The sequence below is a fragment of the Salvelinus alpinus genome, chromosome 35, assembly GCF_045679555.1.
Source record: "Salvelinus alpinus chromosome 35, SLU_Salpinus.1, whole genome shotgun sequence".
NCBI classification, from domain to species: Eukaryota; Metazoa; Chordata; class Actinopteri; order Salmoniformes; family Salmonidae; genus Salvelinus; species Salvelinus alpinus.
Window position 1 is genome coordinate 12841332 of NC_092120.1, and position 17618 is coordinate 12858949.

Below are 17618 nucleotides of genomic sequence, written 5' to 3' on the forward strand. Positions count from 1 at the left end.
ATGACAGTGGAACGAAGCTCATAAGGCATTTACAATGCATTCGGAAGTATTCAGACCCGTTGAATTTTCTCCACATTTTGTTACATTACAGCCTTATTCTACATTGTTTTTTCCCTCTCAAAAATCAACACACAACACCCCATAATGACAAAGCAAAAACAGGTCTTAGAATTTCAGGATCTCTCTGTACTTTGATCTGTTCATCTTTACCTCGATTTTGATTAGTCTCCCAGTCCCTGCTGCTGAAAAACATCCCCACAGCATGATGCTGTCACCACCATACTCCCCTGTAGGGATGGTGCCAGGTTTCCTCCAGGCGTGACTCTTGGCATTCAGGTCAAACAGTTCAATCTTGGTTTCATCAGACCAGAGAATCTTGTTTTGCATGGTCTGTGAGTCCTTTTGGCAAACTCCAAGTGGGCTGTCATGTGCCTTTTATTGAGGAGTGGCTTCTGTCTGGCCACTCTACCATAAAGGCCTGATTGGTGGAGTGCTGCAGAGATGGTTGTCCTTCTGGAAGTTCTTCCATCTCCACAGAGGAAATTTTAAGCTTTGTCAGATTGACCATCGCATTATTGGTCACCTCCCTGACCAAGGCCCTTCTCCCCCGATTGCTTCGTTTGGCCGGGCAGCCAGCTCTAGGAAGTGTCTTGGTGGTTCCAAACTTCTTCCATTTAAGAATGATGGAGGCCACTGCATTCTTCGGGACCTTCAATGCTGCAGACATTTTTTGGTACCCTTCCCCAGATCTGTGCCTCGACACAATCCTGTCTCGGAGCTCTACGGACAATTCCTTCGACCTCATGGCTTGGTTTTGCTCTGACATGCACTGTCAACTGTGGGACCTTATATACACAGGTGTGTGCCTTTCCAAATGGAAAGGCACAGGTGTGTGCCTTTCCATATCTGATGTTGATATCACATTGTTTAAAACATCCATGTTGAGAATATTAACAATACAGAACCCCGTACAAGAATCGGCATATAAACACCAGTTTAAAAAATGATTTCTAATATCAATTCCACTATAAACCTCTATTGTTCAATTGCTGAAAGTCTATTGTTGACCGGAAACAAAACACCCTTTTTTCATGGTTTTGCAAAAATTTCAGTTGAGTCCAGATTAAATATATCGTGTTTAATTTGATGGTTTAATTTGTCTATAAGATTAACTGAACATTGGAGCTCTGCCACAAGCTGATCAATGGCTGATCTCTTTGCCTCTCCAACAATCTTGGGCAAGTCCTCATCAATCTTGTTCCAAATTATTAGCATTTTTTTTTGTATCTTTTATTTTAGGTTCCTCCTCCACTGTTCTCCCTTCCTTTCTCTCCTCTATTGCTGCATCCTGTTGCTTTTTCTTTTTTGGAGGAGAGTCCTCCACAGTTTTTGATTGGTTGGTTTCTTTACATTAGTGTGTTCCATCTCCACTGGATCCTCCTCTTTGTTCTTGGACGACTTCTTCTTTTTGATATTGGTGTCTGAGTCAGTCACTTGGAGAAACTCACAATTTGACTGACATTAATGTTTTGTAGAAGACTGTCTATGCAAATACATTTGCAATTATTTTATTAAATGTGTACACAATGGTTTTAGTTTATCTGATACACACATATCATGAGACTATTTTGTGTACAAAGTAAACAAATTGTTGTGGAGCTATTTTCTCTGATCCATTATGACCTCATTACTACCCTCTGGTGACAGTATTTCAACATTGCAGCAGCCCACATCCACATTGCAGAAACCCTGCATCCATTCAAACTCTTAGTGTTGGCTCAATAGTGTACTGAAGATCTATTGCATTCATATGGGAAATGACTTAATATATCTATCTTAATATAACAGACAAATGGGAAAAGGATTACTACATTTTCAGACATCTTAGCAAGTCAGGGCATTTCCTTGAACTTGTAACCAGTCAATGTGGCTCGGTCAACTTATTTTTTAAGAATCAACCAGTGACTGGAGGGTATAAGGAGGGAAAGGCAAGTCTTCAGAGATATGCTCACCTTAAAACAAGAGAGGAATGAAAGACAATCCTATTTCTGTTTCTGAACATAGTTATTTATGTTTCCCACAGCTTTACAGCTTTCCATATTGAGTACCACACAGCAATGTTACCATCATGACATGTAAACATACCCCTTTGAGTCAGATGTGTGAATCTGTACAGTGAAATGTCTGTCTGTGAAGTAACCTCATCCCCAGGCTCAATTGCTACAGAGAGAGAGAGCCGGCTGGGTGGAGATTATCTGTGAGTAATTCATGCAGACCAGAGTCAACCCAGAAGTACTTATACAGATCCTATTGAAGATAATAACAACAGTAGTCACACTTGTATAAATAGAGCGTACCCAAACAAGCTTCAGCCCAGCTTGAACAAAAAAAAGGGAATCAGGTGCTCGACTGAGGGACTTGAAAATCAAAAAAAGCCTTCCTCACCCCAGGACACTTCAACAGGTAAGTAAATACCTTTAAATAAACTGAAAAATAAAGAAAAAGCGCTTATGAAGGCGTCCAATGACGAAACATAAGCCTGTTCGAATTTTGCTTTAAATAAAACAGATCAATACAGACAGAGAACTATTTTCCTGATAGTCACCTGTTGAAAAGTCCTGGAGTATGCTTTTTAACAGTAGTCACACATGTATTTCAGACACCATTGGTTATGACTTTCTTTTTATCTGAAGGATGCCAGAAGAGCTGCATTAATCCACAATGGTTTTAAAAAATCTAAAATGTTCTTCACCAAAAGCTGAGTCTCAGCATTTCTTTCTCTCTTCATCTATCTTACTCTTTTTTAGTGCATTTCTACCAATTAAGCTAATTCTTACTGCCAGACCTAGCACTAAAACGGTTTTATTTAAATCACCATGTTTTTTAATCTTCAAATTGATGGATGCTTAAAGCAAGCGAGCCAGTTATGGCAGCTATTTAGTCCAGATTATTTTAATGTTTTATCAATTCTGTGTTGGAGAACATTGATGCCAAATGTATTGTAAATGAAGGTTTAATCAAGTACCTCTCTGTGACAAGTTACATTCTTACCACAGTAAAAACGAATGAAAGAAAAGAGACAAAGGAAGAACATACTCTATATGTTGAAGTAAAGGCGAGGGGGAGTGCACCAAGTCAACCTGGTCCTGCCACAGCATGTGTGTTAAATAAGAGATCAATATCCACCATTTATTGTTCAATTATTAGACTCCTTCGAATGATAGCATACTGTCAGATTCACTAATGAAGCATATTAAAATGTAACTATAATGCACTCCTATCTTTGCTAATCCTAGTGGAGGAGGGCCCTGCTCCCCACTCTCAACCCTTTCGAGTAGTGGCAGTGTGTTTGGGGGTTCTTTGTGTCCTGTTTGCATCAGCCATTATACCTCTCTGTGTTTACTGTGAGTATGTGGATCATAAAGACAAAATAATATGACATTTGGAGAGGTGCAGGTTGAGTAAGTATGTCCTTCTCTCTCTCCACAGCCAACACTGCCCTCTCAGAGCACAACACAAATTTGTTGAGGGAACTGGAGCAGCTAACAGATGAGCATATATCCCTACTGGCAGCCAATCAGGACCTAATGAATCTCTACTGCAAGCTTAGTGTAGCCAATCAATTGCTTTTCAATTGCTGAAAACCAGCAATTGAAGGCAGAGAGGATGAACTTGTCAGGAGACAGGGATGGGCTCAATTGGACTCTTGGGGTCATATTTCAGTTGAAGACTTTCCCAGTTGATAACTACTGCCCATATAAAGATGCCAACACCAAAGTTAAAGTTTCCATCCTAGTTAATATTTCCTCATTCATTTGAATTTTCTCATATGCTGATGGTCCAGAATGTATGTCACAGTGATGCTTTATGTTACTTTAAAATGTCAAAAACACTATGTAGCTGATCGTAGTGGTCCTCTGTTGCCCAGTTGATAGAGCATGGCACTTGCAATGCCAGGATAGTGGGTTTGATTCCCAGGACCACTCATACAACAAATGTATACATGCATGACTGTAAGTCACTTTGGACAAAAGCATCTACTAAATGGTATATATTATTATATTACTTTGCATGTTTCATGTTGCACATATAGAGAGTGCAAACCTTGTCAAGTTGGCTGGATGCTGTTCCAATCCAGTTGTTACCTGTTTCTGCACATTAAAGTCCCCCTCTGTCACCTTTTGAGGATCTGGCAAGGAAGCAGACAGCACTGCAAAAACAACTATGCCGATTTGGTTGACATAGGCAGTCAAGAGGAACAGGTAGGACACTGCTACAGGTAAGTGCTTTAAGGGAGATTCACACAACCTTTAAAGGGTTACTCAAGCAATAAAAATGTACAAAAAGTGAAATAGGAACCATATTAAAATATGTGATACAGTTGAAGTCAGAAGTTTACATACACCTTAGCCAAAAACATTTAAACTCAGTTTCACAATTCCTGACATTTAATCCAAGTAAAAATTCCATCTTAGGTCAGTTAGGATCACCACATTATTTTAAGAATGTGAAATGTCAGAATAATAGGGAGAATTATTTATTTCAGCTTTTATTTATTTCATAACATTCCCAGTGGGTCAGAAGTTTACATACACTCAATAGTATTTGGTAGCATTGCCTTTCAATTGTTTAACTTTTGAAAGGCAATCGTTTCGAGTAGCCTTCCACAAGCTTCCCACAATAAGTTGGGTGAATTTTGGCCCATTCCTCCTGACAGAGTTGGTGTAACAGTCAGGTTGGTTGGCCTCCTTGCTCGCACACGCTTTTTCAGTTCTGCCCACACATTTTCTATGGGCTTGAGGTCAGGACTTTCTGATGGCCACTCCAATACCTTGACTTTGTTGTCCTTAAGCCATTTTGCCACAACTTTGGAAGTATGCTTGGGGTCAATGTCCATTTGGAAGACCCATTTGCAACCAAGCTTTAACTTCCTGACTGATGTCTTGAGATGTTGCTTCAATATATCCACATAATTTTCCTCCCTCATGATGCCATCTATTTTGTAAAGTGCACCAGTCCCTCCTGCAGCAAAGCACCTCCACAACATGATGCTGCCACCCCCGTGCTTCACGGTTGGGATTTTGTTCTTCGGCTTGCAAGCCTACAGCTTTTTCCTCCAAAAATAATGATGGTCATTATGGCCTAACAGTTATATTTTTGTTTCATCGGACCAGAGGACATTTCTCCAAAAAGTACGATCTTTGTCCCCATGTGCAGTTGCAAACCGTAGTCTGTCTTTTTAATGGAGGTTTTGGAACAGTGGCTTCTTCCTTGCTGAGCGGCCTTTCAGGTTATGTCGATTTAGGACTCGTTTTACCTTGGATATAGATACTTTTGAACGCTGTTTCCTCCAGCATCTTCACAAGGTCCTTTGCGGTTGTTCTGAGATTGATTTGCACTTTTCGCACCAAAGTACGTTCTCTAGTACGTCTAGGAGACAGAACGCGTCTCCTTCCTGAGCGGTATGACGGCTGCGTGGTCCCATGGTGTTTATACTTGCGTACTATTGTTTGTACAGATGAATGTGGTACCTTCAGGTGTTTGGAAATTGCTCCCAAGGATGAACCAGACTTATGGAGGTCTACAAAAAAAAATTCTGAGGTCTTGGCTGATTTCTTTTGATTTTCCCATGATGTCAAGCAAAGAGGGACTGAGTTTGAAGGTAGGCCTTGAAATACATCCACAGGTACACCTCCAATTGACTCAAATGATGTCAATGAGCCAATCAGAAGCTTCTAAAGCCATGACATCATTTTCTGGAATATTCCAAGCTGTTTAAAGGCACAGTCAACGGAGTGTATGTAAACTTCTGACCCACTGGAATTGTGATACAGTTAAGTTAATTATAAGTGAAATAATCTGTCTGTAAACAATTGTTGGAAAAATGACTTGTGTCATGCACAAAGTAGGTGTCCTAACCGACTTGCCAAAACTATAATTCGATAATAAGAGATTTGTGGAGTGGTTGAAAAACGAGTTTTAATGACTCCAACCTAAGTTTATGTAAACTTCCGACTTCAACTGTTTATAGCTACTGTATGTTCAAGGAAACTCCCTCACAACATGAAGTTCATTAACACTGCTACATCTGTGCTCTTTGTTATACAGTATGAAAGTGGTACTTCCTGTTGGCTCATTTTGTAGGCTAAGAATGGGCTTCAAATAAGACTTTTCTAACTTTCGGCTATGTGTCTTACTTCTTGAGCGTCAAATATTTTGATAAAAAGAATCGGGTATGAGCAAATCAATACATAAATACGAATAGAATTGTATATATATATTATACACTGAGTGTACAAAACATTAGGAACACCTTCCTAATATTAAGTTGCACCCCCTTTGCCCTCAGAACAGCCTCAGTTTGTCAGGGCGTGGACTCTACAAGGTGTTCGAAAGCGTTCCACAGGGAAGCTGGCCCCATGTTGACAATGCTTCCCACAGTTGTGTCAAGTTGGCTGGATGTCCTTTGGTTGGTGGACCATTCTTGATACACACAGGAAGCTGTTGAGTATTCAAAAAAGAAGCAGCTTTGCAGTTCTTGACACACTCAAGCTGGTGCACCTGGCACCTACTACCATACCCCATTCAAAGGCACTTCAAAAATAATGTCTTGCCCATTCACCCTCTGAATGGCACTCACTGTCCATGACTCAAGGCTTAACATCCTTCTTTAACCTGTCTCCTCCCCTTCATCTAAAGTGGATTTACCAAGTGACATCAATAAGGGATCATAGCTTTCACCTGGTCAGTCTGTCATGGAAAGAGCAGGTGTTCCTAATGTTGTGTACACTCAGTGTATAACTGCCTTTTCACGAATTTGATTATGTAAGCTTGAAGCCCATTCAAAAAAAGTAGGGGACTGACTACAGGAAGTAGGAAGTACTTTCATACCGTATTCTCTTTCATTTGGACCAGATAAGATGCATATATCCATAACGTTTAGACACTGTCACGCTGCCTCACAGAACTGCGGCTGTTAAATGTAGCCTATTTACTCATTTGTATCCTTAATTTCTCATTCAGGAATTCATTCTCAACACTCAATCCTATTATGATGATCATGGGTACTGGATTGGCCTGACTGACATAGCAGAAGACAGTCAATGGCTTTGGGTTGATGGACGTAATCAGAATCTGACTGATGTGTAAGGACATTCCTATCAGTATAAATACAACAAAGCATGTTGCCTACAACAATTCTTCACTAAGGGCTAGATTCAATCGGTACCGTCGAAGGTCCGCATTATAGCTCGATTGAAATTTAAAATCAATGTTCCCACGTTCGCAGACTGCATTCACAGTAAATGCTGCATGCCGGCCCAATCGGAAACCATTACCTTCAATTCTTAACGTGGATCTTCCGCGACACAGATTGAATCCAGCCCTAAATAATTTTTTCATTACGTTTTTTTTCATTCATTGTATTATTTTCATAGGTTTTGGAAGCATCAACCTGTGGGGTCATGATTGTGTTTTAACTAACCCAAACAATGCACCTTTGGCTAATTGACCATATGATTCAGCATTCCAATGTAAATTGAGCTACGTTCAGTCAAAGATCTATTGTAAAGAGTATATAAAAAATAAAGTCATTTGTGTAGGGCTTTCAATGGTTCCGCTTTTAATAAAATCACTGTTTTATAAACAATGTAATACTTCTAAATCAGCAGCTTTAATTGCCACTTGTACCTCATCACACAAAATAGTAAGGAAAGTTTATTGAGCAAAGAAAATACATTACTGTGCTCATACGTAGCAACCTCATATCTGATGTTGATATCACATTGTTTAAAACATCCATGTTGAGAATATTAACAATACAAGACCACCATACAAGAAGCTGTATAAAAACACTAGTTGACGACTAAATATATTTTCTTATTACAGTCTGTAGTTGAATCTTTCCATACAAATAAATGTTGACAAGAAACAAAACATCCTTTTTGCATGGTGTTGCAATAAGCGTTAATTAAAAATATACTGCATTTCATTCGATGATTTCATGTGTCTATAAGATGTATTAGAGCGCTGACCCAAATCCCTGACCTGTTTCCTCTCCAACAAGGCAACCACTAGTCCTCATCAAACTGGTTCCTGTTGTTTAGCTTTCTTCTTTTTCTTTTTCAGAGGTATGGAGTCCAATACATCGTGCAACCTGTCCTCTACGGTCTGCTTGACCTCCTTGCATTTTTTTTTTTTACCTTTTATTTTAGGTTCCTCCTCCACCGTTCTCACTTCCTTTCTCTCTATTGCTCCATCCCGTTTCTTTTTCTTTTTTGGAGGGGAGTCCGCCACAGTTTCTGATTGGTTGGTTTCTCTATCTTTAGTGTGTTCCATCTCCTCAGCCACCTCTTTGTTCTTGGAGGACTTCTTCTTCTTCTTGGTAGTAGTGTCTGAGTCAGTCTGTTGCCGAGTGGCACCTTCTCCCTCCGAAGCGTCTTCACAGCCTCCTCCGGCATCACTCTCTATAGAAATGACATCAGTTTCACACACCTCTCCATTTAGATGACAGCTCTCGCCCTCTTCCAACACCTTCCTCTGTTTTGAACGTTTCCTCTTGGTTGGCTGAGCGTTGTCTGCTGAATTATCTTCCACAGATGTTAGTTCTTCCTCTACAGGAACCACCGCCACCTCCCCAGTGTTCTCCTTTAAACTTTCCTTCTTTTTCACCTTTATTTCCATGTTGGTACTTCCGGAGACAACAGCAGAATCAGCGTTCTCTTCAGCCACATTCTCACGGGTATCCTCTGAGTGATTCTTCCTCTTTTTCTTTTTGGCCTTCTTCCCCGGGGTCTCATGCGTCAGTTCATCCTCAGGGATCTGGGCAGCTGGCTGGGTAGTGACGCTATCTGGTGTTGCAGCCGCTAGTTGGTTTTTCTTGCCATACTTTGCCATGAACTCTTGCTCCTGCTGCTCCAGTCTGGCTAGCTTGGCACTCATGGTAAGGCCGTGTCTGGCTCCTCTGTTGCGAACAGGAATAGGGACAATGTTTAGCTTCCTAATTAAGACCAGGTTCAAGCCCTTCACCAACAGCATGCACCAAGATAGAACACACATTCATGTGATTTGTTTACGGTTTATTACAAAAGTATTGGTGACAAGCAACTTACTTGTGAGCGGTGCGTCCTCCACAAGCCTTCACCAGGTCAGCGTCTGATAGCCTATAGAAAGGGAGAGGGAAATATCATTTAATATTTAAACCTGTGAGTACATAAAACCACTGTCATTAACAATGTAATGGTTTAATCTTCACATTGACATGAAAACAAATAACCTTCACAAACTGATATCAATCCCTGTATGGTGGTGGATGGTATTGGGCATTGAGGTTCTTACTTGGTGGTGCTGGAGAGGTCCAGTCTCTGGTCCTCATCGTCAGAGCTGCTGTCATCTGTACTGGAGGACTTCTGCTCTGGCTGCTCCAGTCCTGCCAGGAGGGTGGCAGACTAGGAGGAAGAGACATAAAACAGTTCCAGTCCATATCATTAGCCTAAGTGCAGTATCTTTCTGTACTATCAAGAGCGCTCATTGGCACAGATATGGGTGTGTTCCAGTTGGATTTGTTTTTCTGTACCTTCACAAAGCATCCATAAAGTTTGTCTCTTCCCAACATGGCTTTCGTTGGCTTCTTGTTGGAGATCATTCCTTCCTCTTCCTCCTCCACCAACTTCTTCACCTGCACACCATTCTAGAACAGAAAGGTGGAGATATAGCCTAGGCCCAATGTAAGTGTGTGAATGTGTGTATGCGTGTGCGTGGCCTAGTGGTAAAATAATCTTTCATTTCACACACCCCCTCTGAGGACTTACCTCGCCAGATTCCACTTCCAGGCTAGAAGATGCTTTGTTGAAGACATGGTCCCACCAATGGAAGGTGAACTGCTCCCCTTGACGATGTCCCACCCCTCCCTTGTCACATTTCACTTTGACTTTGATAGCCTCAGATATACCATTCTCCTGCCGACCAAGACCTTTACCTGTGAACAGTGAGGGGTCTTCTATTAGTGGTAGACTAAGAACATTAAATCTAGTTACCATTCATAACACAGAATTAGATACGACTGGCAACTACTACTAGTAGGGACATCAAACATTCAGGCTGCTGCACAGACACTACGGAGGCTCTAGTCTAGAGCCCCGGTTAAATTGTGTTTGAGAGCATTTTTTTAACACTCTAAATCATTAAATTAGTGAGAAATAGATGTCATTGTTGCAATAGTTTGTGAGTAGGCAACATAGACAATCATCTTAAATTGACATGTTTAATTATTTTGCCATATTGAATTGAATATTGCGCTAATTTCCCTAATGTGGACAGTTTGTTACTACCTAACAAGCTTGCATTTTCAAACCATAACATTTTGTGGAATTACATATCCTTTTACCTCAGATTGGTGATGTGAGTATAAAAGAATATAGTCATCACGATGACAAGATTTATTGCTCAAAACAGATCAATATCTTTGGTTTTGTACCATTGATTGTCACACGTGCTGGGATGCGCAGAACACGCCGTTAATGAAATGGCACAAAAAAAGTATCTTTAAAAGTTCTCTCTCTCAGTCTCTCTTTAAAAGTTGCTGGCCACACACCAATGGATTTGACAATCAAACTATCACTTAAATAACAGCCAGCCGTTGTCACTGTTGATATCCTATGGGTGGTGATAACTTAAACTAATCACAACGTTTGGGTTAACAGTGGTTTGTTCCCTTTTCGTGATGGCGAAATCAACATCCGACGTTCCAAAATATACATTGCAGCCTTCTACAAGTTCTCATCTAACCAACCATGTACAAGTTATTCCATGATTCTGTGTGGCCTTTAATAGTGTTAGTTTAAACAGCGCTACACCCCAAACGTTTACCCCCTGTTCAACACTTCAAAATGTAGTTAGCAGTCTTCTACAAATTCTCCTCTAACCAGTAATGAACACATTCCATGTGGTTTTCGATATGAGTGATTTACAAATAAACAGTGCGTTTCTTTTTCTGTTTTGGCGACCCCCAAATCAAAATGCATCACCCCAATGTAGCCCACTGTCTTCTGCAGGTTGTTCTCTAACCAGTGATGTAAAAATATGTCCAGTTGTCATGTGGTTTTAATTTTCAACAGAGCATACAACCCGATTTCCCCCCTAATCGATATCAGTGATTTATTGCCACCTGTCAAAACAGGTAATATGATTACTAATTGTTGCACATGTATGATAGTACATTTTATGTTTTCAAGATAAACTGTTTCTGATTATTGGTTATTGATTTGGACACGTTAAAACTGTTGACATTGGGCTATTTATCCAAATGTCTTGTCAACAGGAAGCAGTGCCAGCATCATTTAACACAAGTTTCAGGAATACAAATGTAACTTTCAACATTCATTTCCAATGGTATTGTACTTAAAATCAGGTAAAAACTGCTGAATGAGTCCAAAAACGTGCTTTGATGGATTTAAATCACCAAAACTGGTTTGCCCTGCCTACCAATGTAATTTACAAGCAAGTTCAAGCTGACATGTATAACGTTACACTTGATATAGAAACTCCTGCCTGTAATCTTAAAATGTTCATTAGCTAGCATATTGCCCATCATTAAATGACTATACCGTACTGTTACTAAATACCTTTCTGAAAATCTAACATTAACATTACCTTGTTCCCAGCCATGACGCAGTAGCTGTTGCTCTGCAAACTTCAGTCCACGGCTCTTTTCCTGAACAGTTTCTGCCATTTATTTCTAAAGAAATGAACATGTTAGCTAGCTAACGTTAGCTATATTACACTGCATTTGACAGGTCTTCAGTATCAGATGTCAACATTTATGTATTAGATAGTTGAACAGTAATGCACAAAGAACACTATTTTCTCAAATATAATATACAAATTCTGTTTGCAAGTCCGCAAAAAAGACTGCTCAGGCAAAGTTCAGTTTGGGTTTAGCTAACAAGCAAGCTAGCTAGTCAGTTTTAAGAAAACATTTACACTTGAATGGAAGTCATTGCTGTGCTAATAAGTGCTGGCTATGAAATCATAAACAACGACCGGGGTAATGGTACTAATTATTTTACCTGGTCTGGTTATCTAGACTCACATTGTTGTTCAAAAGGGATAAATGAAAACGTTTTCACAGTTCCACTTGAACCATGAGGTAAATTCAGCAGGCTGACATGGCACCGGAAAAGACTACGCTTCTTATTCTTCTTCGATGAGGTTTAACGGCGGTTGGCATCCAATAAATGTTGCATTACCGCCACCTACTAGACTGGAGTATAACTCCCGTATACTTGGCTTGTAAATACAACATTTTAAAAAATCACCAAATACCCTACCATCTAACCCTACACTCACCACCCTATTCCACTATTTAAATATATATAGGCCTAGCTCAGGCCAACAGCCTGAAATGACAAGTCACCACCACACAACACACCCTGTAACTCTTCTGACGTTAAGTCTCATACACCCAAATACCTCTCTGTAGCGTCCACCACAACCTTAATTTTCTGTAGTACAGTTGAAAACCATTGCTATAAATGCAAAAAATCCAATCTTACTGAAGCATACAGTACCAGTCGAAAGTTTGGACACACCTACTCATTCAAGGGTTTTTATTTTTACTATTCTCTACATCATAGAATAATAGTGAAGAAATCATAACTATGAAATAACACACATGGAATTATGTAGTAACCTAAAGAGTGTTAAACAAATCAAAATCTATTTTATATTTGAGATTCTTCAAAGTAGCCACCCTTTGCCTTGATGACAACTTTGCACACCCTTGGCATTCTCTCAACCAGCTTCACCTGGAATGTTTTTCAACAGTCTTGAAGGAGTTACCACATATGCTGAGCACGTGTTGGCTGCTTTTCCTTCAATCTGCGGTACAACTCATCCCAAACCATCTCAATTGGGTTGAAGTTGGGTGATTGTGGAGGCCAGGTCACTCTTGTTCTTTGTGGTCAAATAGCCCTTACACGGCCTGGAGGTATGTTGGGTCACTGTTGAAAAACAAATAATAGTCCCACTAAGCGCAAACCAGATGGGATGGAGTATCACTGCAGAATGCTTTGGTAGCCATAATGGTTAAGTGTGCCTTGAATTCTAAATAAATCACTGACAATGTCACCAGCAAAGCACCCCCACACCATCACACCTCCTCCATGATTCACGGTGGGAACCACACATGCAGAGATCATCCGTTCACCTAGTGTGTGTCTAACAAAAACACGGCTGTTGGAACCAAAAATCTCTAATTTAGACTCATCAGACCAAAGGACAGATTTCCACCAGTCTAATGTCCATTGCTCGTGTTTCTTGGCCCAAGCAAGTCTCTTCTTATTATTGGTATCCTTTAGAAGTGGTTTCTTTGCATCAATTCGACCATGAAGGCCTGTTTCATGCAGTCTCCTCTGAACAGTTGATGTTGAGATGTGTCTGTTACTTGAACTTTGTGAAGCATTTATTTGGGCTGCAATTTCTGAGGCTGGTAACTCTAATGAACTTATCCTCTGCAGCAGAGGTAACTCTGGGTCTTACTTTCGTGTGGCGGTACTCATGAGTGCCAGTTTCATCATAGTGCTAGATGGTTTTTGCAACTGCACTTGAAGAAACTGGAATTTTCCCGGATTGACTGAACGTGACTTAAAGTCATAATGAACTGTGGTTTCACTTTGCTTATTTGAGCTGTTCTTGCCATAATATGGACTTGGTCTTTTACCAAATAGGGCTATCTTCTGTATACCAGCCCTACCTTGTCACAACACAACTGATTGACTCAAACGCATTAAAGGAGGAAATAAATTCCACAAATTAGCTTTTAACAAGGCACACCTGTTAATTGAAATGCATTCCAGGTGACAACCTCATGAAGCTGGTTGAGAGAATGCCAAGATTGTGAAAAGCTGTCATCAAGGCAATGGGTGGCTATTTTGAAGAATCTCAAATATATTTGGATTTGTTTAACACTTCTTTGGTTACTACATGATTCCATATGTGTTATTTCATAGTTTTGATGTCTAAACTATTATTCTACAATGTAGGAAATAGTAAAAAAAAAAACTAAAACCCCTGGAATGAGTAGGTGTATCCAAACTTTGACTGGTACTGTATATCACTTGTTGGCCTATCCCTCTGTACTGGTACAGATCTACTACAGTACTCACACCACTCCTCTCAGAGTCCCTCCCCCTTGACCCATCTTCCTCTACTTTCTTCACTGCCTCAGAATATGATAACTTCTGCACTACTCTAGCCCTGAAAACCTCAACCTGCCTCTTCTGCACTGGACATTTCTGATCCACAGTCCCATGGGCACCCCTACAATTAACACATATCCTGTGGTGTAAAGTACTTCAGTAAAAATACTTGAAAGTACTACTTCAGAAGTTTTTCGGGGTATCTGTACTTTACTTTACTATTTTTGACAACTTTTACTTCACTACATTCCTGAAGAAAATAATGTACTTTTTACTCCATACATTTTCCTTGACACCCAAAAGTACTCATTACATTTTGAATGCTTAGCAGGACAGGAACATTGTCCAATTGCCACACGTATCAAGAGAACATCCCTGGTCACCCTACTGCCTCTGATCTGGCAGACTCACTAAACACGCATGCTTCGTCTGTAAATTATGTCAGTGTTGGAGTGTGTCACTGGCTATCCGTACATTAAAATAACAAGAAAATAGTGCCGTCTGGTTTGCTTAATATAAGGAATTTGACATTTTAATTTACCTTTTGATACTTATGTATATTTTAGCAATTACATTTACTTTTGATACTTAAGTATATATAAAACCAAATACTTTCAGACTTTTACTCAAGTAGTATTTTACTGGATGACTTTTACTTGAGTCATTTTCTATTAAGGTATCTTTACTTTTACTCAAGTTTGACAATTGGGTACTTTTTCCACCACTGCACATATCCCTACTTTCCCCAATGCTTCACATTACTTTGTCTCATGCCCTTATGCACACTTCTCACACAAACACTGTGAATCTCCCCCTTCATTTTAAGAGACTAAACACTGGGGTGTATTCTTTACGTTTCTTAAACGGAAGCAAACTGAACAAAACGGGGAGGGACCTAGCGGAATTTGTCCAATTGTAACTCTCGTTTGGACCACAGGAGGTTGGTGGCACGTTGGTGGCACCTTAATTGGGGAGGACGGTCTCGTGGTAATGGTTCGAGTGGAATTAGTGGAATGGTATCAAATACATCAAACATATGGTTTCCATGTGTTTGATGCCATTGTATTTACTTCCTTCCAGACATTATTATGAGCCGTCCTTCCCTCAGCAGTCTCCACTGGTTTGGACAAATGACTACACCCCCGACGAGCACAATCGGCAACGTTCTGAACTTGTTTTCAGGTTTAGTTGATTAGAAGTGGTTTTGAATTTGCAAATAATCCTTACTTAATTGCTAAATGTTGTACTTGCGAGCCAAACTGAACATTGCCATTGTCATTCCAATACCAACCCTTACCCAATACATACGTGAAAGTCGCAGAAGGCTGTTGAAGGGAGGACGGCTCATAATAACAGCTGGAACGGAGCTAATGTAATGGCATCAAACACATGGAAACCATGTGGTATCAAACCATGTGTTTGATACCATTCCACCTATTCTGCTCCAATCAAGGTGCCACAAACCCCCTGTGTTGAAACAGTCATTTGAAACTAATGTGCCCTATATCCTTCCAATAGTGGACTCTTGATTAGCCTGTCACAGTTCTGACAGTTGGCCTACCTGCCCCCTTGTTCTTGCAAACCTGCCTCCTAGGGTCCCAATGGAGAAACCCCATGTTGGGGCCCCAGAGAAAATTGCATTGTGATAATGTTTTCATCAACAGCTGTTTCCCCAACCTTTCCAATTTATACCATCCTGTTTGTAACATTTTTACACATTTCTTATAATTATGGAGCCTATGGGAAGCTATCTAGACATTGTAATTGTTTTACTTATCATGCTTTGAAAATGTCAATGATTCATAATTAATATAATATTTTATCCCAATATGTTTATATTTTAAAGCAGCAGCTTGCCACATGAGTAAAGCTTGCATAATCCACCAGGGGTCATATGAGATAGAGAGAGAGAGAGAGAGAGAGAGAGAGAGAGAGAGAGAGAGAGAGAGAGAGAGAGAGAGAGAGAGAGAGAGAGAGAGAGAGAGAGAGAGAGAGAGAGAGAGAGAGAGAGAGAGAGAGAGAGAGAGAGAGAGAGAGAGAGAGAGAGAGAGAGAGAGAGAGAGAGAGAGAGAGAGAGAGAGAGAGAGAGAGAGAGAGAGAGAGAGAGAGAGAGAGAGAGAGAGAGAGAGAGAGAGAGAGAGAGAGAGAGAGAGAGAGAGAGAGAGAGAGAGCAATCTGCAAATCAACAGATGGGCCAGGGTCAAGCACATCTTTACATAATATGTAATTAGTCTTATTCCATGATTTTCTGCAGCTCAATTGATTTTAACTTTGCTTTTGAGTTTGTGTTGAGACATAGGCTACAGTTCCATTCTAACTGTGTCCCCAGGCTCAATTAGCGCACAGCAGGCAGGTGGACATGATTAGTTCCATCATACAGGAGTCCAGTCAGGCTTTGTCTCAGAGGACCCTGGTTGGGCACTCTAGCCTACAGGAAACCATTTTATGTTTTCTGTGGGCTCTTGGTTTCCTCATGACAAGGATGTGTGCGCCATTAACCCACCATGCAGTGCTGTTTATCTGTGTGAACACTCGGCGGTAGGAAAAACACACATCCTGAAATCCCCAGTTATCATCACCAGCCTACTGTTTACCAGGAAACCCTTCTCTTGCTGCCTTACAGTCCCTATGAACCACCCAGGCACACAGTTATCACAGCAGTCACAACATATATTGTTAGCCAGAAATACCCAATGTCAATAAAACGTGTGTCCAGTGTCTGGTCATGTTCAACCTCCCTGTCCTGAAACTCAGTGACTCACTGGGGAGGGGAAAAATTAGCAAAAAATGGATGATGTGCAGTATGCATATTGCAATTGTTCAACAGGATTACATTTAAATGACTAAGCCTATACAACACCAGGCCTACTATGTTGAATTATTGGTTCTGTACAGTGGTGAAAAATGATTTAAAGATGCCTTCATCAAACATTGCATCTACATGATGTCACTGATGCACTAGGTCTGTCTACCTGCACTAAAGGCCTAATCTAGCATGCAATGAGTTTTTCTGTTTTCCATCAAGTAGTCATTACCGATTGGTCCTTATTACAATCTGAACCACAAATTCCTGACCATATCTCCCCATCCACTTCTTCAGATCTTAAACTAGGCTACTGTGATGAATAGCGATCATGTATGACAAAGAGTTGATTAAAACGTGCACTTTGACGTCATCACCTATTAGTTCAATCCCACTTAAACTGTATCAACCATATACTTTAGGCCTCCGACAAGATAATAAATCAATTTGACAATTTAGTTTTTGTTTATTGTGAAAAGTCTAATTGTAATCAAATGTTTACTATTCTATAATTATATTTCTCTCTCTCTCCGTCTCCCCCCCCTCTCTCTCTCTCTCTCGTTCTTCTTTCCTGTTCATTTTTCAGTTCGCTACTTGCCTCTCCTCCTCTCAATCCACAA

At 40.3% G+C, this 17618-nt stretch overlaps 1 protein-coding gene across 2 annotated transcripts; it reads right to left on the reverse strand.

Moving 5' to 3' along the window:
• Positions 1-7592: 7592 nt before the first annotated feature.
• Positions 7593-12238, reverse strand: gpatch4 (G patch domain containing 4). Of its 2 annotated transcripts, none has more exons than XM_071384181.1 (7): positions 12089-12238; positions 11650-11734; positions 9810-9976; positions 9575-9688; positions 9337-9446; positions 9111-9161; positions 7593-8962 (listed from the first exon to the last, which is right to left on the reverse strand). In XM_071384181.1, exons 2-7 carry the CDS (start codon positions 11726-11728, stop codon positions 8083-8085), a joined length of 1401 nt encoding a protein of 466 aa, XP_071240282.1. In that variant the 5' UTR covers positions 11729-11734; positions 12089-12238; the 3' UTR covers positions 7593-8082. The 2 variants fall into 2 exon arrangements, with proteins under 2 accessions (XP_071240282.1, XP_071240281.1); XM_071384180.1 differs by having other exon boundaries at positions 12066-12204.
• Between the last annotated feature and the right edge of the window lie 5380 nt (positions 12239-17618).